The sequence below is a fragment of the Condylostylus longicornis genome, unplaced genomic scaffold, assembly GCF_029603195.1.
Source record: "Condylostylus longicornis isolate FDR11 unplaced genomic scaffold, ASM2960319v2 ptg000124l, whole genome shotgun sequence".
Taxonomy (NCBI): Eukaryota; Metazoa; Arthropoda; class Insecta; order Diptera; family Dolichopodidae; genus Condylostylus; species Condylostylus longicornis.
In genome coordinates, this window is record NW_026578092.1 from 75,175 (window position 1) to 102,161 (window position 26,987).

General features: G+C 22.9%; 1 protein-coding gene across 1 annotated transcript in view; it reads right to left on the reverse strand.

Moving 5' to 3' along the window:
• The window catches only part of LOC129614856 (protein groucho-like), an 80,087-nt gene that overhangs the window by 16,914 nt on the left and 36,186 nt on the right, over positions 1-26,987 (reverse strand). The window contains exons 2-4 of the mRNA XM_055529803.1: positions 3,721-3,818; positions 2,103-2,166; positions 391-435 (exon numbers count right to left, since the gene is read on the reverse strand). Of these exons, the coding sequence (XP_055385778.1) occupies positions 391-435; positions 2,103-2,166; positions 3,721-3,818 (207 nt within the window). The remainder of the gene's footprint in view (positions 1-390; positions 436-2,102; positions 2,167-3,720; positions 3,819-26,987) is intronic.

A 26,987-nucleotide genomic window follows, 5' to 3' on the forward strand; every position in this document is an offset into this window, starting at 1 on the left:
TACCATAATTTATTAATTTTTTTTTTTATTATTCCTTTCATTTTTATTTAAGTGGCGCTAATTAATTCTGACATCGAGAACAAACAAAATACATATTAAATAAAAAAAAACATAAAATCGAAACAAATCCGATACAAAACGAAATCATTAACCAAATTACATACACGCTCATACAAACAAACTCAATAATATGAAAAAAAAAATTATAATAAATTTTTTTTATTGCCTGTATACAATTTCAATGCAAAAAACGAAAAAGTATTTTAATAATAACATCAGGAATAATGATAATTATAATAAAAAAACAATAATAATAATGGCAATAACAATAAAAAATATTATTTAATAAAATAATAAAAAAAAAATTAATATATAAAAGTGACAGCTTACCTGTTTATGCATTTCAACATTAAGTCCATATGACATTTCATAATACTGAACAGTTTGTAGCAGTTGTAGTAGTAGCAGCAGTAGTATTGTTGTTACATTATTGTAGCATCGCATGAAAACAAACAAACGTTATATAAAAGAGATGACAGCAAAACAACACAGAGAAAAAACACCAGCAAATTTTATGAAAAAAAAAATGGAAAGAGACAAAAAAAAAGCATATTAAATAGTGAAATTATAAAATATTACATACATACAAGCATGTGATAGACAATATCATATAAGTAGCTCATATCATATAAGTAGCTCTGACAATACAATGTATTGTATATGAAGTATGCAATAACAATGTCGTAAAAAAAAAAACTGAATTTTAATATCTGATGAATTAATTTATGAACTTTTGTTTAAACAAAAGTCATTTAAGAGGATTAATTAAATCTGATATACATAAATATATTATGTATGTATTTACACATGCAAAATATTTATGTTAATTATAATTATTTATTTATTTTTTTATTAACGTTTTTATTTTCAACATATTTTTTTTTTATTTCAATTTAACCTTTATGTAGTTTGTAAGATAATTTGATCAAATCCAAATAAAGGAGAGAGGGAGAAAAATCGATTATGTTGTTATTATATAAAATCGAAAAATGACAATATTTGAACTCTTCATGCTCAATTCAAAAATCTATAATGCAACAAAATCTAATTTGATTTTGGGAGTAAGTAATAAGGTTTGGAATAAAATGCTTGAGTCTCCTTAAGAATAAATTTAGCTAATAATTTAAATATTAACAAATATTTGCCAATCTCTGTATACAAATTGAAATTCAAAGCAAAAGATTTATTTCAATTCGGAAAACACTTAAATGGTAAAATTATGTGATAATTGTGAAGTGAGAAGTTAAGGGTTAATAATTTTTAATATTATTTTTTCAGTTGATCTGTATCAATTTTATCCATTTTTACATTTAAAAAATTATGTTCAAGCATAAGAATTTTTCACTCATTCAGTCGTTTTTTTTTTTTTTTATTGATTAATTTTACAATCTTTTTTTTTTTAAAAACATTTTTAATCGGTTCAATTATGCGGTAGTTCAAATTTAAATTACACAACTTCTTCTTTATTATACTTTGATTTAAAATATGAAATTGAATGTGTAAAAGAAATTAAAGGGAGCGAAAAAATAATAAAAGAAAATTGATATATTGAAAATAAAACGGGTGAAATTTGTATAATTGCATCTTCTCTTTAAAGAGAAACTTGACAACAAGCATTTTTGACAGTGTTGACAGAAGTGTTTTGAAATTAAAACTTTAATTGAATTTTTTCCCTGTTTTATCACATTTAAGATGAAAAATTTTGAATCGAATTTGATTCTTTTACAAACATTCTCCAATTTACTATGTATATTCTCCAATATTAAAATTTATTAAAATTTTTGTGAGAGAAAGAGAGAAAAATCTCAACAAAAATATATGTCAAACGAACGCTCTAAGCCTTATTCTTATATAACATTTAATTTTTGACATTAAATTAAATTTTTTTTTCGTATATTAATTAATATTTTTGTATATAACTATGTTTGTATGTATGTAAATTATTCCTCTCTAGCATCGATTATCATCGTACGATCAAGAAATTTTTCATAATTATTTATTTTTTTAATTCATTATTATTTAATTTTAATTACAATATTTACCATCACATAATGCCTTTGCATTTCCGTTTTATCTTGTGCTAATTTTTCACATTCCAATTTTAAACTGAAAATTAATAATATAAAAAAGAGAGAGAGAGAGAAAAACGATATTGAAAACATTAATTAATATTTGTTAAAATAAAAAAAAAAATCATTATTATTATAGTAATTTTATTTTATTATTATTGTATCCAATATTTTTATATATGTAAACATTTTGTACATACTCAAGTGTTTATACATTTTGCAATATACAAAATGGATAAAAATAAATTCAGAATATTCCAGGATATGTGCATTTATCCCGTATTTTTTTTAATTATTTTTTTTGTCGTTACGTTCTTTATTTAAAGTATTTCCGTTTCTTATTTTATATAAATTTTATTGTTGTTGTTATTGTAATTGACACTCGCTCTTATTTAACTTGAAAACGCCATATATTGAAATACTTGGACCTCATGTTATAAAATAATAATTTAAAAAAAATTTTTTTTAAATTTCTGTTGAGCAAAGAAATAAAGAATATGAAATGAAAACAAGAGAAAAATAAAGAAAAAAAAATAAAATTTATTGTTTATCATATCTGACACTTAAGGCGCTTTTGTTGTTATTTTTTTTTTTCGAAAAATTTCTTATTCATGTCAAAAACGAAATACAATAAATTAAATTCATTTTTTTTTTTGGCTCCGTCATATTTGTAAATAATAAATTACCCAAAAAAAAAATTAAATAAAAATTTTGATTTTTTTATTTTGAGAAGAAATTTTTTTAATAAAGAATTTTTTTGCAAAATTAATTACATTTTCATATGGTAAATTAATTTTGGTTATTATTTGGTTATTTAAAAAAGAATTTTAAATTTTATAAGTTAATAAATATATGAAAATGCTATTTACATATGTATGAATGCGTCGAGCGATGCTATACGTTTACAAAATATTTATAAATTTTTTTTTGAGAAGCCTCATTTTTATTATGAATTTTTATTGAGAAAGCGTCAATTATCCGGTTGAATATGAGAACAAGAGTGTGATGGCAATATATTTATATTGAATTTTTTATTGCCATTTTTTGACACAGTGAGCGGCCTTTAATTCTCTTTTGTAATTTAATTATTTTATATAGAAAAAAGAGAAGCACTACACAGTATCTTTTAATTTTATAATATCTCTGAGAAATAAATGACTTGTTAAATTGAATATGCCTGCCAATAACAAAAGAATTCTCAAATATTCAAAATATTTATGGTTACCAAGGCAACATATTCATATAATAGACACGTTTCATATGATACATAATATTATGCAGTTCGTCTTGTATTTATTTATTGTGAGTATATACAGACGAACAGGTAGAGATTGGAAAATTACGTCGGTAGAATTGGCAAAATGTAACGTTTTAACCTAAACGGTAAATGGCTTCAATATTTTTTGGTTTCTGTTTCTATACAATTATTACAAATGAATATTACAAAATGTAAACTGATTCCATTCATTATTGGATGAAACTCATATATTCCTTATTAATATTTCTTTAATTATAGGTCCGTAAAGTCTTCCACATATGAAGGAAACTGATAAAAGAAATATCGTTAAGTAATCGTAAAACAAAAACTTACTTATGATATTGTGCTTGTAAAAAATTAAATTCTTCTTTAATTCTATCGCAACTTTCAACTACTGTAAATTTGAATGGTTGCCCTGGTTGTGGTGGACCCTGAAAAAATACAAAAAAAACAAAAGGAGAAAATTAAATAAAGTAATAAATTCAAATTAAAGAATAAAAATTTATTTAGTAAAAATTTTTAAATTTTAAATTTTAAATTGTCACAATAAAAATTTTTTTTTTATTTGGAATTTAAAATGGCAGACATTTAAAAGCGTGTAAACAACAATTTTAAATTTCAATTGAAAAAAAAAATTTATATATGATTTTTAATTTAAATTATTTATGTTCATTTTAAAAAATTAAAAACCATATATAAAGAATTATTTTAAGTTTTAATTATATTCGAATTTAATTTGATAAGGTAAAACGCACAAAAAACAAAAAATTGTCCTATTTACCGCGACAAAAAAAAAATCTTGTACTTTCTTTTTGTTTTCCTTCTCGTTTTTGTGCACAAAAAAAAACCCTCACCAAATGTAAATGGCATAAATTTCCTTTTTAAGAACTTCTCTAGTACCTATTTCCCCTCCTCCGATCCATACGATTTTTGTGTAAATTACTCATAATACCTGTGCGACTTTCATGTTCGTTCTTATGCACATTAAATGTAAGGTACTTATACATAATTCACATATATATATATGATGGTGGTAATACATATATGCCTTTTATTTTAATATAAACACTCAAGTTATACTTAAATTCCCTTTCATGAAGAATACAAGAGTGAGTTGCTTTAGTTTTCATACACAAAAAACAAGCACACAAAAGGCAAATCATTAAATCAAATGCCAGAGTAAATAACACCTTTGTTTTCTTTTCTCTTTTTTATTTTTATTTTCCATTTTGCTCAAATTTTTTCCAAAGGGAGAGAAATGTTGGTAAAATAACAATAAAAAATGTTAGTAGAATGGAGAAATTAAAACAATAAAAACAACATGGCAAAAAAAAAAACAAAATTCTTGAAATAACTAGGTACTTGGTTTAATTGTTCTCGTTTTTTTTTCTTCTGTTATAAACTACAAAAAAAAAGCAAAAAAAGAGTACATATAAATAACCGTTATTTACTTCAACTTAACACACACGAAATTTTTGTGTTCACTGAGCGCACAACACAACTTATAGAGTAGACAACAGGTTTTTTATTTGTTTTTCTCCATTTTTTTTTTACCTCAACAAAAGAAAAATTCAATGCTATATGGGTTTGAATTGCATTATTTTCGGTGGGATGAATGTGACGTAGAAAGAACGGCGATGGAAATATATAGGAGGAAAGAGAGAGAGAGAAAGTGTTGTATTAAAGGATATAAAAGAATACGAGCTCAAAAAGTATGTACTAGTTTGAATTTGATTTTTTTTTAAATGGTTTCATTAGCATATCCACATATACACAACAATTATTCTTATAGACTTGAACATTTTTTTATAAAAATGAGTTGGAGGAAAAAAACCAGAATTAAAAAAAAAATTTTTTTTTTTCCTTACTTTCATAAAAAAAATAAAAAAAAACTAGAAAACTTTATACCACTTTTAAACCGTAAATGAATGCAATCATAATGACAATAATTCTCATGATATTGATTATTATACCATGATAATCATGATGGAAATGATGAAAAATAAGAGAATAAAAATATTTACTACAAAAAAAAAAAAAAAGTAGTTAGGAGAAAGCAAAAACGTGAAATAAAAAATTATTCGTCTTCTTCAACTATTTTCTTTCGTCTTCTATTCCACAAGAAAACAAAGCAAATTTCCTATAATATTTCAGTGCACTTAATATAGAGTTTGTCATGAAATTCGGATAACGTAGGAAAAGAAATTTTATTGGAACAATCATATTGTCAATCACCTTCTTCCCCTCTTGCAAATCCGTTACAAATTGTCATTGTATGTTATTTAGGAAATTTCATGTTAATTTCTGATGAGAAAAATTTTACATTTTAAGATTTTGAAATCGACTAAAAAGTATTAGTGGACTGTGTTTTAAAAAAATAATTTAAAGAGCATTTTAAAATCTAAAATTTGACTTGCAAATCTTTAACTTTTTAGAAAATAATTTCCTAACAAACTGTACATATTATATACAGTGTATACGTAAAGTATACAGCAGTGCAAATAACTGGTCACATTTATGAAGTGCAACTAACTACCCACTATGAATCGTATAATATTCTATACGATTAATATAACAGTATAAAATTGAGAACAAGTATAACAAAAAATACCTTTATTGTTTCAAGATTTTTTTCCTCTAATTTTTTTTTCTCTTTTTTAATAGTAAAATATTCTCTGGTATTTTAATTGTTATATTACTGCTCGTGTATTACTCCTGCTGTTATTTTATATTACCTAACAGAATATAAAATTATAATATTACATATATACATATATATGTACGTAGATGCAATGAAAAAGTATAAAAGCTGGTTCTTGCTTCTATAACTGCTATGGTATGGTAAGAATTGTAGTGATGATGGTGATGGCAAGAAAAGATTTTTGTTTTTTTTTTTGTACTTTACCCTCTTATAAAGCATTAATATGTTGATTTTACTAAAGAATAACGGTGTAAAATTTATTCCAAGGTAAAAATAATTTTTTATTTTCGGTTTTTTTCGTTTTTTTTTCGTTTTTTTTTTCAACTACATAAGTGAGCGCTTTTATTCGCTTCTTCATTTTTTTTTTCCCCCGTTTTCTTTCTTTTTCTTCTGCTTTTTCTTCTGCTTTTGTTTTACAAATTTTCTCGTTTTATTTTAATTTTTGATTTCTTTTTTTTTTGTTCTGCATTTAAGTTGGCTTTAAAAAAAAAAACGAAGGCTCTATTTATTATTTTGTGTTTGTCATTTTTTCTTTCCTTTTGATAATGCTCAGTCTAGTGTGTTGAATATACTTCACACATTAAATATACTCCAGTATATATGAACGTATAGGTGAATATGAATATGGTGTATGTATGTATATAGTGAAAAGTAAGAAATAAGTTAACAGTGCAGTGATTTTCTAAGAGGATTTCAGACTTACCTTTAAATTTTTTTTATTTTCTCTACACTTAATAAATGCATGTACTTGTATGTATATGTATGTGTATTTAACTAATATTATAACCGTAAATTATATATAAAATGTAGGTAAAATAAGCATAGAACAACACAATTATATTTGGAATACAAAAAAAACCCCCATTTATTTTTTAACATGCTTGTCAAAACTAAGTAAGTACGTGGAGTCCTTTTTGTTTTGTTTTTTTTTTTTTTTGAAATGCTGATTTATATGAAACGCTAAAAAAATATTATAGTGTGACGGAATGTGAATGAAAGTGAGTGCATGTGTGGTGAGAAAAAAAAATATAACAAAGAGAAGGAAAATGAAATGGAAGAGAAGTGTAATGAAAGAAAATGTGGAATTAAAATGGAAAAACGTTTTTTTTTTAGTTCTTTTTTTTTTCTTAATTGAAATTTAAAGTGCTGTTAACAAAAAAAAAAAGCAAAATCGTTTTATAAAATATGGTGAATAAAATTTTATTTTAATTTTTTTTTTTTAAATTCCTTAAGGTTTAACTTAATTATGAGTGCTTAAGTTAAAAAATTTAAAAGAAAAAAAAAACATTTTAAATTCAATGTTCTTTTTAATTGCATACTTTTAGGATTAATTGCAATTTAATTATCTTGTATAGTATTTAATTGAATTTCTAATTGTTTTTTGGGTTTTTAGTTTGTTTCCTGGTTTACATTGAAAGTATGTGTAATGTTAAGATGGTTGTAAAGAAATTAGCACAAACAATTTTTTTTTTTTAAATATATAGGGTGTGTTCATTTCAGGTACGTTTGTATAGACTCTTATGAGACAGTATTCTTATTAAATATTCACAGTTCAACAGAATGCTCTATTTATTCTATCAGACCCGTTTAAAATTTCTATTTATTCTATCAGACCCGCTAAGAAGTAATAGTCTGAGATCTAGATTCAAGTATATGTTTTTGATTAGCTTTGAATTCCGAGAAAATTTAGCTTTGTCTGTCCGTACGTACGTCCGTCCGTCCGTATGTCTGTCCATCTCAACCATAACTCAAAAACTAATTGAGTTAAGTCCACAAGGAGTGGTAGTTGCCATACAACTTTAATAGTAGCTTGGCTATATCTTAGAAAATATTGAAATCACAAATACTGGAATTTTGCATAAATTAATATAATACGGTTAATTAAAGTCATAGTCTGCCCCATAGTGAGATATAGCATATTTATTCGAACGTAGAATAACAAATTTAAATGGGTAACAAAAAGTTGACATAATCAACTTTATTTTTTTTTTTTGTTTTAATTTACAAATACAATTCATACGTTAATTGGTCTATATCCTATTTAATTAGAATATACAAACAAAAAATTTCAATTTTCTTACAGACTTTTTAATTTTCTTAGAAAAACAAAAACAAAAAATATAAGAACTGCCTAGTGTCTACCTACTCACCGTACTCATCACACCTTAATGTATAATACGGAATTAATGATAAAGAAAAGAGAAAATATGAAAATCAACATCTCTCCTTAAATTTATTTTCTTTTTTTTTTTAATCCTTTTTACGAGTAATACAAATATTTTTTTTTTTGAGCACATACTTTTATACACCTATAAATTTCATATTTTAAAAAAAAAATTTCATAATATTCGGTATACATAAAGTACGTGTTTATGTGAATATTTGTAGCAATATGTTTACAAATCATAACTTAACAACGTTTCTATGTATAAAAGAGCAAGATTAAAACAAAAAGCAAAAGAAAAAATAAAGTAGTTTTGAAGAACTGAAATCATTGAAAATTCTAGAAAAATACTTTATACAATTCTACACGTTTACACTACATATGCACACACACTATAGACATATTCTTATAAAATATGAAGTATATACGTTTCAAGTCATCATAGTCTACATTAAGTACACGTACACAAGCACGCAAACATAACACTAAACTAAATGAATTTGAACGTAGATTTTTTATTTTATATGCTTTGTTAATTTTTCTCACCAATTTAAGGAAATGTGCACAAATATATATTTACAAATCTTATATGTATATATACATATATATATATTTGAAAAACACACTCTATATACATACATTCGTTTTTCAACATAAAATAGAAATTATAGAAGAAAAAACTTCTTAACTAAGCAATAAACGTGCTCTTCATGCATTAGCAACTAAGAAAAAGAAAAACCTCTTCACACTATTATTCTGAATGAATGAATTTCTGATATCCTTTAAGATTTTCTCCTTATTTAAGCTAACAATATTTTTACAATCCTGATACTTCAGTATTTTTTTTTCCTTTTTCACATCTTTCGCAATTCGAGAAAGAAAATAAAAACAAAAGAAGTATGTTGAAAAATAAAAAAATTTTCAGAGAAAAAAAAAATTTGTGTGATGGTTTTGCTTTACTGTATAGGATTACGCTTTAAATACACGAGGCTCCATGTGCACGAGGCGGCAATGGTTTCTAATAAAAACTTATGAATTTCTGTAAAAAAAAATTTTATTAAATTATTCGAATAATAAAAAAATCGGATCAAAATAACTTGAATTTTAATTTAAAAAGTCGAATTTTTGCTTAGCTGTTTTCTAGTCTTGTGTACGTTTTTTTAGAGTTTTTTCTATCGCCTTTCAATTTCCCCAAGATTCCAAGTTCTAGGCCATTTATTTCTCCAAATTTTATATTAGGTTTTATAAAACTTACAACTAAATGGACCAACAATTGCTTAATCGACAATTTACTTTCTTGTTTCTTATAAAATTAGCAGTAGTAAGAGGTAGTAAGAGATTAATGGCAAAATTAAGGGATCTAGACCAATATCTCTGATATTCTTACAAAAAAAAAACCGGAATCTGAAACAAAAATCATTGGATTTAATCAACTCCTAAAAACAATAATTTTCATGACAAATACGAGTGAAATAACTTTTTTTTTTTGTAAAACAAAAACCAAAAATTAAATGAAAGCAAAGAAAAATATCCTAGATCTAAATTCTTTAAAACATGACAGTCATAATATACACAATCAACCATATACAAATATAATATAGAAAAAAAAATCAACATTGTTAATGCAATGTTTTCAAAAGACTAAAAATAATGTTCTTAGAGTGACATGCCATGATTATAACACTCTTCATCTAATATCTCTCGAATATAAAACTGTGTACGTTTTATATAATCTTCAATATTTCGATCGCATATTTTTCATCTTATACAAATATTATACTTTAAATGCATATTTATATGTATATACATAAAAACAAACCTGCTCCACCATCATATCATAGATATGTTTGTTACCCATATATATAAATATATTGCAATATACTATATATGGGATTGAACTCTTGATATGAAATCGGGCACATTATTATTATTACATGTTGGCAAAAGTAGATAAATAAAAGTGTATTAAAAAGAGCGTATATCCTTTTTGAAAATATTCATGTAAACGTGTTATATATAACATCGAATTATATATATGAATGTAGTGACAAATATATATTTTTGAAATAGCAATAAACAAAGTTTATGTACGATATTTGCCAACCAGAAAAAAAAAAAAAAAACGTATACGAGAAAAAAACTCCCATGTGGAAATAAATGAAAGGATCTATCTATACAATATGAAATATAAAACCAGAAAAACAAAATAGAAAAATAACCAGATCATAATAATCAAGACAGAAAAATAGGATGAACTTTGGTACATCATCATTTTAAAATTGACTCTACATATAATAATAAAGACAGAGCAGAAAACTGAAATGAAAAGAAAAATAAAGTTGATGAAAAAAAAGTTTTTATGACAGAGAGAAAATGTTAAAATAAAATTTGATTCTATTAAAAATTGATGTTATACATAGCAATTAAAAGATAACTATAGAGTGTTGAAGAATTTTATGATACGTCAGGGTATTCGAAGAATTATTTTAAATGTATTGTAACGGGAGATTGCATTTCAAATACAATATGACGGAAGAATGTTTGAGATTTAAAAGAAACCAAAATCGTTACTCCGATTCATTTATAATTTTGCGATGAGGTAAATGATACTAAACATATTCTTCCATGCTGCGGTTAATTTGAATGAAAGCAATTTGAAGGATATTGCGCTGGCTGTGCTACCATAAACGATGATATTACCTAGTGTATAATTTTAAAAACTATACCGTAAACGATAATGTGCTGATAATACAGTAAGGTTAGTTGTTACAATAAGCGATATGTGGTGAAATATTACAATAAATAATTCGATATCCGAGTGTCGTAACCTTCTCTTAGTGCACTTACTTTACAGTTTCAACTAAAGTTAAATCTATTTGTAAACGTTACCATACAGGACTGAAATCATATTTTAATAATTTTATATTCGGAAATGGTGCAAACGAAAAACCGAATATTAGGTGTTAAGACAAGCCCCGTAGTTGTAAATGGATAATCTTAGATTCACCATATAAATCAAAGCAAACAGCTTCTTCATGATTATAGTTGATTATTAGAGTCCTCGAATGAGAAATCTCTGAGTTCAATGGTTATCAAGATTTTGACACAATTTTCACTAAAATTTCAGCAGATTTTACTGAAATTTGATTTTGATATCTGAAATTCATAATACCATTTAAAAAAAATCAAAACTTTTTAGTATAATATTAAATTGTATGTACATTTTAATGTTTTTAACATCATTCCGTTCATGTTAAAGATTAAACAATAATAACAAGAAAAAAAAAAAACAAAAAAAACAGAAGTATTAAAATAAAAATAAATCTAGTATGTAAGCACGTACAAAGTTATGAGTTTTCACGTACCTATCAATTTTCAAAGTCTCTTCATATACTCACTGCACACATATTCATATAAACACCCAAATGCTTATATATATAAAAAAATGTACAAACTTGATACGAGCACTAAATATGTTGATTGGTTGGATGGTTTGATTATGGTTACAATTTAGAGGTTTTTGGGGTTGGGTTCTACTCCTGGTTATAAACATTTTCCCTACTCTCATTTTGTTTTTCGTTTTTGTTTCATTTTCCCATCAATTTATTTTTTTTTTTCGCAAGTTAGTCTACAATAATATTGCTTCATCTCTTATTATATATATATATATATATATATAGATACAATATTATATACATGGTATGAACTCATAAGTTAGAAAATTATTGGGGACGGAATGAAAAGTCATGTCGATTATATACTTCTATAATCCCCTATCGTAGCTATAATTTCACTTTATTCACAGTTTTTTTTTTTGCCATTTTTTTTTCTTTATGAGATTTTTGTGCTTTTGCTAGCAAGCAAGGATTCCGAAAAAAAAAAAACAAACATAAATAAATAAATAAAATTTTTCATACAGTTAGGTTTTTAATGCACAAAACTCGATTCTCTGTAGATACTTAGCGTAACAAGGATTTTATTCAAGTGAATCCTTTTTTTTTCATATCCTTTTTCTTTCTTATAGTTTTTATTTTTCCTAGTAATACCCTAGAGACATTAAAGAAAAAAAAAATGAGAAAAACGTTGAAAATATTCTCTACAATAATGAATGAATAGATTGTATAACTTGAGCCAGAGCCAAAAATATAGAGAACAGAGAAACACAACAAAAAACAGAAAAAAAAATGAAAAACAGCAACCTCAGAAAGGATATATGAATGAAATGTATTGCAATTTCTGTTTTTTTTTTTTGAATACCAATAAAGGTGAATTGCTGGTAAGGGATTTCGGTTTTTATTACAGTTAAGTTTATAACAGAAACATAGATATAAGAGTATAACAGAAAAAAAAATACATAGTTTTGTTATATTGTAAGTAAATGGTATATGAAAAATATATTTATATAGATTAATAATAAAAAAAAAAAAATGGAAACACAGAAGAAAAGGAAACGAACAGAAAAAAATAGAAGAAAAAATTAAAAAAAAATATTGAATAAACTGTACTGGTGTTCTACTTACTCGTATAATAACTGTTTGTGTAGAATAATTTTAAAAATCCAAAATGAAAATCTAAAAATCTTGTAGATAAGGGGAGGTAAGCAATAAAATTGAAGATGAATTCAAAGTAGAGAGGGTAAGGGGAGGGAGAGAGAGTGAGGGTCCGGATCGGAACAAAACTAAAACAAAACTAAAAACTTCTCAATTCAAATATGACTTTGAATTTTTGTTTTTTTCTTTTGAAATGAGAATGTTATTGAAAAGGATTCATATATTTTTCGTTTCGTTTCATTTTACGACCATACTATCCTTAGTTACTTACAATGTTATATACAAGTAAAAAAATATCCTTTTATATGCAATACGAGTAATGGCATGAAAATGAATACATTTTTTTTTTTGTCTATATTAAAGTATAGCAAGTATGATGAAATTAAAGATTAAATAAAAGGCTAAAAAAAAAAAGATCGGTTTAGTATCCTGTTTTAAAAATATGTACAAAATAAAACTGCAGGACGAAATTTACTGAACAAAACTAAAATAACAAAAAAAAAAGGCAAAAAAAAATCAGAGAAATAAAAAATTTCAGATTAGCATTGAATAAGTTTTTTTTTTTTTTAAATGTCTGTTATGAATACTAAGTAGTTTTTGAAAAGTTTTTTTTTTCAACTTTTTTAAAAAGTAACTTTTACAGGATATAAAATAAAATCCTTATATAGGAAAAAATAGAAATAAAAGAAAAATAAAAAAAAAATTAAAAACTCTAATCAGAACTTTAAAATTGGGTTTGTTGTTTCCATCTGCTTCTTTTCTCCTTTTTTTTTAAATGTAATTTTTTTGCTTTTGTGTAAAAAGGATATCTGTGCTCACTAATAAGTGTACCCGAAAAGAGACATAATCAATGTTGATTTTTATAATAATTTGAGATAAAAGAGAAAAAAATAAAAAAAAAAATATATTTTTATTTCGAATGGAATAAAAAAATCTTGATAATAGTGTCCTTATAAAAATATCCTTGTAAATTAAAATAAACTCTTATATGTAAACAATATACAGAATAATACTGTATGGTTTGTAAATGTTTGCATTAAAACTAAAAATATAAGTAACTGAGTTTAAAAGTACATCACGTACAGTTCAAAATTGTATGTGTTCTCATTTAATCGAAGAGACATACAGAAAAAATAAATTTATAGATGATTTTATTGTAAAATTTTTGAATATTTATATTAATTTGCTCTCATAAAACCACATCTCCATCTGAAAAATTACCAATAAAATGTGAATTCCAATTATTTCAGAATAAAATATTTTTAAAAAATACTTGAAATTTATAATGTTAACATACGTTAAGATGTTGAAATCCAAAATGAGAGAAATTTTCAAGGTAAATATTGTTGTCCCTAAAAGTATGCAATATTGAAAGAGTAAATTTTGAAAATTAACTACATACAACTACATTCAATGAAATTCGTTCAAATTTAATCCTTTTAAAATATACAATAATATCATGAAACTTATATTCAATATTGCATACTTCTAGGAACATACTGTATTTAATAACACAAATTCTAGTAAAATCACATTCTTTAATAAATTTTTCATTCAATTTAATATTTTAATACTTATATAATAACAGTATACAATTTAATTAAAAATCAATTCATTTTTAATCACTCTTCAATATTAGCAATAGGAAGCAATAAAAGAGAAGACATTACGCATCTTCTCACATGGTAAAAAATAAAAATGAACAGAAGGAAATGAAATGAGAGGAAGGGAAATTGACAAAGAAATGCAGAATACAGACTAATTTTAATAAAAACTGTCATGGCATCAAAAAATATCAACATTACGTACCCTTAAATTTGAAAATTTTTAAATATTCGAAGAAGGAAGGGAGTAAGTAAAATATATGCAATTTACCGTTAAACTATAAATATTTTGCTCACTTTTACTTATTCTTTAAACTCAATTCACTCACCATTCTGATATTAAGTAAATATTAAAAAAAAAATCAACATCAATCTTGAAAGAAATTTCTTTAATTTTTTAAAGAAATTCAAAATTGTATGTGCAATGGCTTCTATTCACCCATACTCTCTACTTTCTTCCCTTTATTTTTTTCAAAACGATAATAATGACATGAACAATATTATTCTTTTTTTTCTCTCTTATTCACCAGTATTAGCCAATATTATTAGTTTTAGCAAAAAAATTTTTTTTTGACCCTTCTTTTAAGTTAAGAAAATTTTTTTTTAATAATAGAATGAAAAAAGTAAAAAAAAATAAAAAATCAAAATATAGAAAAAAATTTTCAGAAGAAGAAAACAAAACCTTTTATATTTTTCATGTTTAAGTTGATTTTCGATGAGCAGACACATATTGTTATTATTATTCTCTTGAGAAAATATGATTTATTAATGCATAGAGAGAGAAAGATGAGTAGCTGTAAACATTATCCAACTTAAATTACATAAAATGTGTGTATATATAGTTGTGTATATATATATGTATGTACATGAAATATTGAATATTATACTACATTTGCTTTCATATATATATATATATATATATATATATATATATATATATATATATATATATACTGTATATATATATGTATATATATACTGTATATATATATGTATATATATACATATATATATACTATATATGTATACTATATATATATAGTATACATATATATAGTATATATATATATATATATATATATATATATATATATATATAGATATATATAATATACTGTAGATACTGTAGATACATTTCCATATATACCATAGACGTATATATATATATATTGTATATATATATATATATATGTATATATGCTCACAATACATATGCTCACAAAAGATATATATATATATATATACGTATACTATTGATATAGATATATATATATATATATCATATATATATATATATATATATATATATCATATATATATACATATATATATGCAATTGATATATAATATTGATATATATCAATATTATAATCATATTAATGATTATAATATTGATATATATACATATATCATATAATCATATCAATATGATATATATATGTATATATTATGTATATAAATATGTATATAATTATTGATGTTCATATGTCAAACTTTTTCATTGGAAGCATATAAAGCTAATATAGAATTCAAATTATGCATAAAATCCTTATATATAAATACAAGCCTTCTTAAAAGGAGACATGGAAAAATTTTGTTAAATTATCATATATAAAAATGATTTTTTATGTTTTTTTTTTTTTTTTTTTTTTTTTTTTTGATAAATCAATACACGAAATAATACTATACATCATAAAACAAAAAAAAAAATATTTTTTTTAATTTTCGTTGATATATAAAAAGTGTATATACACTTTGCTTATAAACTGATATGATTATATTGTTATATGGTTTATTATGATATATAGTATATACATACTGGATGTGTGCTATACTAAATTGCTTAAAACTGTAACAACTCAAAAAATATTATATTCTAGTTAAATATAACACTTTATGTGAATTATAATGAAAACAATTACCCATAACCTCATTATGGTTTTGTCATCACTTTAAAAAATAATTTGTAGACAATCATAATTTGAAATTAATTTGAAAATGATAATTGGAAAAGAATTCGGTATTATTCATTCCAAGTTGTAAAATATACTTATAAGTACTTTTAATAATTATAATTTGAAAAGCTATTGTGAAAATTAATAAAATTTTGAGTTGCTACAGTTTCAATACACTTTCTCATATTTTATCTTTTATATATAAATCACAAATAGATCATATATGTTTGTATAGACGTATAACAATATAATATTCAAATAATAATAATATTAATAATGATAATAACAATAATAATAATAATATTCACGATAATCATATGATAAAGATAATTACGGTGATGATTTATCATTATAAAATATACGATATCGGTTATATATATTTATATATACGTACTTTATATATAAATATATATATATATTTATATAAAAGTAAATATTTTTTATATAATGATTAATAACGAAATGGTTACAAATAAATATTATTTAATAATATAGAGAAAGAGAATAAATACATAGATTCAAATAAAAAAAAATGAGAAAAGAACGTAATACGAGTAAGAATTAAAGAGAGATATATATATGTATGTGTTATACATAAATTTATTATCATCATCAATTCTAATCATTATCCTCATCATAATAAACATGTATATATATAAATAGAATAATTTCCCGTCATAAATGGCAAATAGATAATATTATAATATATAGATTTAGTAAGAAAATATAGGTTTTTTTTAAATGCTTACAAAAATATATATATACATACAGATACAATATATATTTACATATACATATATATATACACATTGTTTACATAATTTCAAACTATATTTATAATATACATGTACATATACATAATATATATATATATATATATATATATATATACATATATACATATATATATATATGTTACGGTTATATATGTATATCTATAAAATATATATAGAAGGTATAGATATACCATATACAGTAGAATATAGACAGACACAGATTTGATATATTTATTTAATGTGTGTTGAAATAAAATTTATATAAGCATGTAGACACACATAAGTGTACATGTATGCATGTATGAAATATGATTCTATGTACATATGTTCATACATATGTTTAATCAGATAAGAAAAAAAGAAACAGAAAGTTTTTTCTCTAATTTTTTTGCTTTGCTTTTTATATAAAGTTTACATAGGATTTATAAAATAAAAAAAAAAAAATTTTTATTTATTTTATTCAATTTTTTTTTTTTTGTTATTAAAGATAAAGAAGATTTTCAATAAATATTTGCTTTTCTATTGTTAAATCAATATTTAAAGAATAAAGAAAACAAAAATACACAAAAAAAAAAATACTAAGAAAATCAACAAACTATGTAAACATAGCTGCACATATGTATACGTACATCTATAACAGACATATACTAACATATATTTAGAGTTACAGAAAAAAAAAACAAAACCAAGAGAAAACAAAAGGAAAACATCTTAAATAAACTTTTGAAACTTTTTCATATACTTAAGGGTTCAAAATAATTTTTTTATTTGCCTTTCCTTTTCTTTTCTATTTCATTTAATTTTTTTATTTTTTTTACTTCTTTAAGTCATAAAACCAAATTAAATATGGAAAATATTAAAAATAAAGCAAAAAAATAAAAACCTGCTTTTGCCCAAACAACCCAAACTATAATCCCAATATTTACGAATTCTATAAATTCACAGAAATGACAAATTGAAAATTACGCCTTGTGCTAGTTCCTCTTTAACATTTGGATAAATTTTTCCCATATATGACAACTGAATTTAGCTGAAATAGCAGTAATTTATTAGATCATTTGAAAATTTCTTTTGAAATTTTCGAAATTACTTTAAAAATTAGAATTATAAGATTCATCCTAAAAGTATGCAAAATAAAATAAAGAAATAAAAGTATTAATTTAATGTACAAAGAGGGTTGCCATTACTGAATTACTAATACAACGTGTATTCTATTACACTAATAATTTTTTTTTTATTCCTACTTCGCTCCTGGAAGAGGAACATAGGGCTGGTGTACGATATTGTAGATAACCATGAACACTAGCTTCTTACCTCGTTAAGTTTACCAAGTAGGTGACGAACCTACCGTAGTTCTATATTAAATATTTAAGTTTATTGTTATTTTACTATTTTATTTTACTGGTATTGTTTAGGCTTAAGGTGTTGTAAATTAATTAGATTTTAATTATTAAAATGAATTTTTTTAAATTTTAGCCAATTATGCTGCAATTTTCCTTTAAATCATTTACAAACTAAGTACGTAAGACATAAATTCGTCAAAATGTGATGTTTGATTATGTAAAATTATTTATTTGTATATGAGACAACATAAATTATTATATTGTCTAATATACACACAAAATATACGTATATATTATGTAAGAATCATTAAAATTCTCTAATATTTTCTATAGATATACAAACATACTTAATTATAGAACAAAACAATAGTCTTCAATCCCTTCCTTTGTTTTTCCATATTTTTTTTTTGTTTTTACTTTAACACCATAATTACCATAAAAATTTTTTCGATTTCAAATACTTAGCGCTAACTATAACTTGTTGTCTTCCGTTTTATTAGAGTGTTGAAAATCAAAAATAAAATAAAAAAATAAAAAACATATTTTAACAAAGAAAATCTCTAAAATCCTTAAAATATATTATTTACATTTAAATTATTATATATAACACTCTTTTAAATTCATTTTTCAACACGTTTATATATAATATATATATATATATATATGTAGATGTGCATTACATACATATGTACTTAATATGAATTTATAATAATTCAGAAGAGAATTTAGTACATAATAAATAAGTAAAGTAATTTAGTAATTATTCACCCCCCCCCCCCTCCTATTCTGGTAACGTTAATGAAGAGAGAAACAATAGAGAGAATATTGTAGCACAAAATATGTGAATATAGAAAAAATTGTGACAATGGAACATTCAAAATTTCGTTATACTCTCTCTCTTTTTATTTTGTTACAAAATTTGGTTAAATGTGAAAATGAGACCAAGAAATAAAAAGAAAAGGAACTTAACAGTAAAATATTGTCTTAAATGCCACTTTCCGTTCCCATATCTTTATTTTGTTGTTTAAAACTTATAGCTCATTACGATTTTTATTACATAAATGCTCTTAACAGACTAAGCCTTGTATATTGTGTATATTATGTGTTTACAGAAATGTATGTAAAGTAAGTAATAAGACTATAATAAAAATAAGTAAGTATATAATTATACAAAATTACAAATACTCTTAAATTGTCTTAAAACTGAAATTACAGTAAAACCCTATTATAATAAACAGGATTTTGTCAGATTATTTTTTTTTTTTTTTTTGAGTTTTTAATTTATTCTTATTATATTTTTGTTTTTAATTAAATTTACTTAAATCTTCATTCTTTTAAGTAAATGAATTAATATTGTGTGTATATGTGTATAAAAATTCATGGGTTCAACGAATCATATCCTCTCATATATATTTCTACATATTTCTCCTGCTTTTCAAAATGCTATTAAATTGTAGTCCAAATATAAAAAATAATAACACCCTATAATAGAATTACCGATATTACATTCATAGATTTTGTAAATTTAAAGGCGTAATAAACTCCCACATTTTTTTCCTTTTTACTTACACTCAGTACAGGACATTTTTGAATCTTAACAGAAAAACCAATTTTTTAATATTGTTTTTGTTTTTTTTTTTAGGAAAAAACAAAAAGCAATTTTATAAACCACATCCCAAACCATTGAAAGCAAAATAGAACGGTTAATATTATACCATTATCCTTTACAATTTTATATATGCATGCTATGTTATTATTGTTGGTTCAGCAAAAAAAGAAACATACACACTTAAAAATGAAATTATATCGTAAAATAAAAGAAAAGGATTTTATTTTTGTAAGGATAAGAATAAACAACATACACGGTAGAGAAACTAAAAAACTGACAAATAACTAAGTATAACAATAATAATAAAAGAATAAAAAATTACGACAAAAAACAAAAAACTAAAAAAAAAACCGGAAAATAATAACAAAATCAAATAGAAAAATCAAAAAACATAACTGTAATGTAAAAATAAAAAAAACAAGTAAAAATCCAAAAACCTATATAGTTTGTGGCTAGACCACCAATTCCAAGCTTCTCAAAACCACTTTAGCTATCATTTTCCTTATTTCTCTTCCTATTATTGTTATTTTTATCTTTATTCCTTTCTTTTGTTTAAGGATAATATATATATATACATTATATATGTATATATATCATTATATATGTATATATATATCATTATATATGTATATATATATCATTTTATGTATATATATCATTATATATATATATATGTATATATATATAATTATATATATCGTGATATATATCATTATATATATATATATATATATATATATATATATATATATTATAATATATATATAAAAATACAATTATATCCTTAAAACTATTTACTCTAAAAAGAAAAACCAAAAAACAGAAAGGGAGAAAAAAATAAAGTATTATAATAATGTAAACTTAAAGGATATAGTTTTTCATGAAAACCCATATTTTATATGAATATAATAAATATAACACACATATGCATATATATAAAAGGGTTATTTTCTTAATATCTATATATACATATATTATACGATTCATATATATTAACTTTATTTAACCACAATTTTTGGGAAAATATGCCAAGGTATAAAGATAACTAAAAGTGGTAAAATTATTTTGTATTTCAACAAAAAAAACGAACAAAATAAGTAAAGAAAGGAAAACTTAAAAACCAATATTACAATTAACATGTACCTTGCATACAAACACACATATACCTATATAGCACATTTATATTTCTAAGGTATATAAAAATTTTCTAAAATAATGTAAGATTTTTATATACGAATACTCGTAATAAAATTTCGAAACCCAGTTAGACTTAAATAAATTATTTTATTTTTTAAAAACATTAAATTAAATAGAATAAGCGAAAAGCATTAACAGTACCCCGCATATGTTTCTCAATTTTAAGCTTTTCCACTTATTACCTAGCATACGAACATAGTTCATATATATCACACTAATAAATTTTTTTTTGTTTTCTTAAAAAGTCCAACTGGGTACGTTATCACACAATATATAACACCATAATTACTCATATATGTGTATATATCAATAATTATGGTGTTATATACATATATATATATATAGCATTATATAACAAGTTTATAACTTACTGCACATATTCTAAATATTCATGAATATTTATAGAAAACTTTCAGTTCCATATATATTTTCCATATATGAGCCTATAATTATGCAAAACAATATAACTAAAATTTTATACAAGAATAACTATGTATATAGGTATATGTAGATTTTATATTCTTATATTTCGCCTCCATACTAAAGTTAAAGTGTTTTATTAAGGATATAATATTAACACAATCATTTTATATACATGAATATACATATCTGTTTTTATACAAACTTATGTATATTATTAATTACAAGTATATGTACTATTTAAACATAAATATTTACATATAATATAGAATGGTATGTTAAAATTTTATAAAGATAATATCCTGAACACAACTTGTTTTCTCTTTTCTTTTTATTCTTACAAGTTCTTATAAACTAAAGACTATTATTTAAAATATACATATAACTATATATATATATATATATATATATATATATATATATATATCGTATTAGTATTATGTTAAACCACAAATATCTATATATAATGAAATATACTATTAGAATATTTTTGACGTCAAACCACAATTTATAATATACTTGTTATACATACATATATTTAAGTCTAAGAATATACGTATATTTATATATATAACATATAGTGGTATTTTAAATTATACCTGTCTTCATTTGAACTCTTTAAAAATAAACCAACTAACCGCCTTAATATATGTACTTTACAAACTTTTGAATAATATAATATACATATATACACATATATAGTCTAAGTATAGTATATATAAGAGAAGTATACATAGTTATATACCTATAACATTATACGGCCGTATATTGTCTAAGAGAGTATATGTATGTAAATAGAGAAAGTAAAACAAGAATACCATAGAACGTTAGAGTTCAGGTAAAATTTAATAATAACACTCTTATTTCTTATATTACCATGCATATTATATGTACATACAAACACACCCACTTAGGGCACATATTGAATATGTAAACATACTTATATATTATATACAGTTAGTTGAAACTACAAAGATATATCAAGGATATGAAGTTGTTTTTTATGTGCCGGTTGGGTTTTATTTTTCCCTTTTTTTGCCGTTTTTGTTCTCTAACTTTTATTTTTTATTTTCATGTTTTACTGGTGCTTTTGTGTAATTTTTCCATTTTATTATTTTGTGTCCCAACCGATTTTTAGATTTTTACCGTTAGTTTTATTCTTTTGTTATTATTTTTATTGCTTCTTTTGCTTATCATTTCATTCCGGTTTTTTCTTTTTGTTTCTCTCTTTATTTTTATTATTTTTTCTTTTTTTTTTTTTTGTTCGTCATGTGTTTTACCACATTTTCTCTCTCAACTGTTTTTCATTCTATGTTTATTGTTTTCGTTATTTTTTTTCTGTTTGTCATGTTCGTTTTCTATTATTATGCTTTCTTTTTTCTACTAGTTTTAGTAAACTTTTTTTTTTGTTTAAAGATGATAACAAAATAAAAGAAAAGAATAAAAAAAAATAAATTAGAACTTTTCTATACAAAATTTTTTTACTCTCTCTCTCCCTCCTCAATCTTTTTCTCTCCGTTTTTCTTCCTTTTCCTGTTTTACTTTTCTTTTACTTCTGAATAACCAACTAATATTCTTGTATTTCCCCCGTCGCCCTACCTTTACCGACCATTAAAATAAATAAAAATGGTATAAAAGTATAAATGTACATAAGTATGTGCAAAGTTATAACAAAGAATTGAAAATGGTTTAAGGATATTGCAGAATTAAAGGTAGTTTATAATATTTATAAAAAAAAGGAAAAGGAAAATGAAACAGAAATCTGAATGAAGAGTTCAGAACAAAAGAAAAAATAAAAGCAAGAAAAATACGGACTTTATTTCAACAATTTCGAATCTTATTTAGAGTAAGGCAAACTATAATTTAATAGATAGAGAAACGGAATACATTGAAATTGTTGCAATTCGATCTAATAAATAATTTGAAAAACTTCAATGAATGTGACTGCAAATTGTCCATTTACAGTTTGAATAGTTCGACAAATTTTTGTTCAAAATATTACTTCAGTAGATTGATTAACATTCTTAAATCATGTTAAATCAAATTTTTCTTAATCATGGACTACCGCCTATTTAAAGAGTTTAAGTCTTTCTGTGAACCTGTCAAGCTAATATCTGCATATCAGCATCTTTCCATAAGTGATCTGATTTGTAACAGTCCAACTTCTCCACAGTGATTAAAACACAGTGAAAGAAGAAAGAAACAGATCAGTCTTATAGTTGTTTTTTTTACTGTAGTCAGCTAACAAATTTTAATATCATTTACGTATATATCTGTAACAAGTGGCAGTTTTTCATGCGAGGGGAAAGACAAATAGGAACATACCGATGGTGTGTTTTCATGGATATGTCACCTTCCCACTTTTTGCATTATCAATTTGAATTTTACAGCCTCAAGTTTTAATAAATTTCTCCAATCGGTTGTACATTAGTGTATATAAGCCGCAAAATTATCTGGTCTACTATCGACCATTATCTTCATTTTAGAAATTCGATTAACAGTAATTGTCAAAATTAAGTGAAATTTTTTATATGAATTTATATAGTTACATAAATCAAGTCATAATTAAAATAATTTAGAAAATATTTTCAAAAAATTCATCCCAAAAAAAAAACCAACACTTAAAATATTCCCACACTATACACGCATCAATGAGAACCTATTTTACACCTCATTGTACATATATTGTGTGTACATTGTTCAGTATAACATAAAATATTATAACGTGCATTATGTAAAAAGTTTATAAATCAGCTTTTATTTTTATAACAAACTGTTTTTGTTATAAACTACCCAACAAAAAAAAAAAAAACCAGAAAACTTCAGGAAAAATAAGAAAAATATCCCATTATAGTTGGTTAACTCTTGATAACTAAAATAAAAACAAAAAATAAAATAATACTGTAAAATTGTAATATCCTACTAGAATAATAACTAATCCTGTATAAAAATTCGTATAACTTAACTTCATATATAGAATAACTAACTAACAATATTTACCTTCAGATATACATAGAATGTTGTCTAAAAAAAAAAAATAAAGAAGTTACTTATTCCTATTATTGCAGTGTATATAAAATATGAAGTGTTTTTATGTTTAATGGTGGTGGGAGAAATAAAAACTACTTTAGGATAAAATAGTTATAACATTATATAACAGTTGAACAGAAAGAAATTGGTAATTATAGTAGTTTGTTATAGAATAAGTAACTATTAATGTTATATCTATGTAAATTATAATAATACCTATATAGTTGATAGGAATGGTGTTGGTAGAGATATAATATTCGGGTATAAAGAAAGGAAAACTTGTAATTTATAATATGGAAGGATAATAAAATTAACACTGAATATAAAACACTGAACATATAGATTTGAATAATAAGGGTGGAATCATGACAACAGATTTTCGGAAGAGTTCTAATTTTAAATGACGTGTAATTTTAAGTGAACAATAAAATACGGAAAAATTTAATTGTACTCATTGCAAGAAAGAAGTGATAGAAAAATGATTCGCAAAATTTAAACTGTTATACTGTCATTTCTCTAAAAAAAACATTGCGCAGATTATGATTTCAAATTCATTATTGTTAAATCATTATTAAAATAGGAAAATTACAAGGACTTACGATATATATGAAGTACGATATATATGATATATATGACTTACTATTTATAACAGTTACTAAATTCCTCCATATATCTGTTTTAATTTCCCAGATTCAATGATCTCTGGGACAATACTGAATTTTTTTGACTTTTATTTTAAATATCGAGAAAAATACCGAAATCATAAGCTATATTTCATTGTTAAAAGAGGATCCACCCTAATTTACCATAAAGTATTAATATATAAAAATTTAAAAATATTGTTACCCTAAGCTATATACGATATTATATTATTCAGTATAATGATATATAATTTTATCCTCAAGTAATCGTATAAGCTATACCTGTATATATAACAATAACTATTAGATCACATATAATTCTGTATAATAGTATTAAGCTACATAATAATCTATACATCAGCTATTTATATATAATAAAAATTCACATCAGCACATTTTAGCAACTTTTATTATAAAAGAAGAAGATATATTAATAAATATACGATATGACTATTCATATATTAAAACTATTTAGATTAGGTTAGATTTAATAGAAAAATTAATCGTATATATATGTATATATACGTTCTTATATATATTACTAATAGTTTTACATATACATACGTATGTAAAAATATTATATATGTAAGTATTGTTAACTTTAATTTATAAAATTTCATATATATATGTATATATATGAGCAAATTTATATTATATAAGTTGATATATATATATATATATATATATATATATATATATATATTAATATATGTAATATATATGATATATATATATATGAGATTAAATTGAGTATTTTGCAAATTAACGTAACCAAAAATTTTTGGTTTTTAAAATGAACTTTTTACTACAAATATCAACAGAAATATAGAAATATGTATATATATACACATACTCACATACGAGCATATTACATAAAATTGTACATATTTATAATAATATGAATGAATATTAGAGAAGACTATAATTAAAATAATAATAATAATAAAAAAAGGAGAAATTATTTAACTTAATCGACTTGAATTTTTTAGGATAACTATACAGAAATAATATTGTACAAACACTAGAGACTGTATAAGTAGTATAAGTAAACTTTATAAGTTACTTTTATAAGAGAGTAAAGTTAAATAGAGCTAAAGTGAATACATATATATACACGCTATTATAAGTATATATATTATATATATGTATAACAATATACCTCTTTCTTGTATATGAAAAGAATTATAAAATTATTTAAATAAGTACAGGAAACTGATTTTTATTCAAAAATTTAGTTTCTAGATAAAAAACTGTTATAAAAATGTTTGAATACTTTGAATACACAAGATTGTAAACTTATATATAAAGAGTATAAAGTTGTGAAGTTAATTTTACTCTCTTTTATAAAATCTTTTCATATTTTTTGTAAGTATATTGAGTAAATTAGTAATTAAAAGAAAATATTTATATTATATTCCGCTTACGAGTACATAATATAATGTAAAGATATACTTGAGAATATATTGAGTTTAATATAAATATGTAAATGGGTTCAACAAGTAATAATATAAGAATATTTCACTACTAAGTATATAAGTATTTGAAGAATTTAATGTTATACAAGAAAGTATTAGTATAAAACTTATGCAGTATAAAAATTTAATACAAAA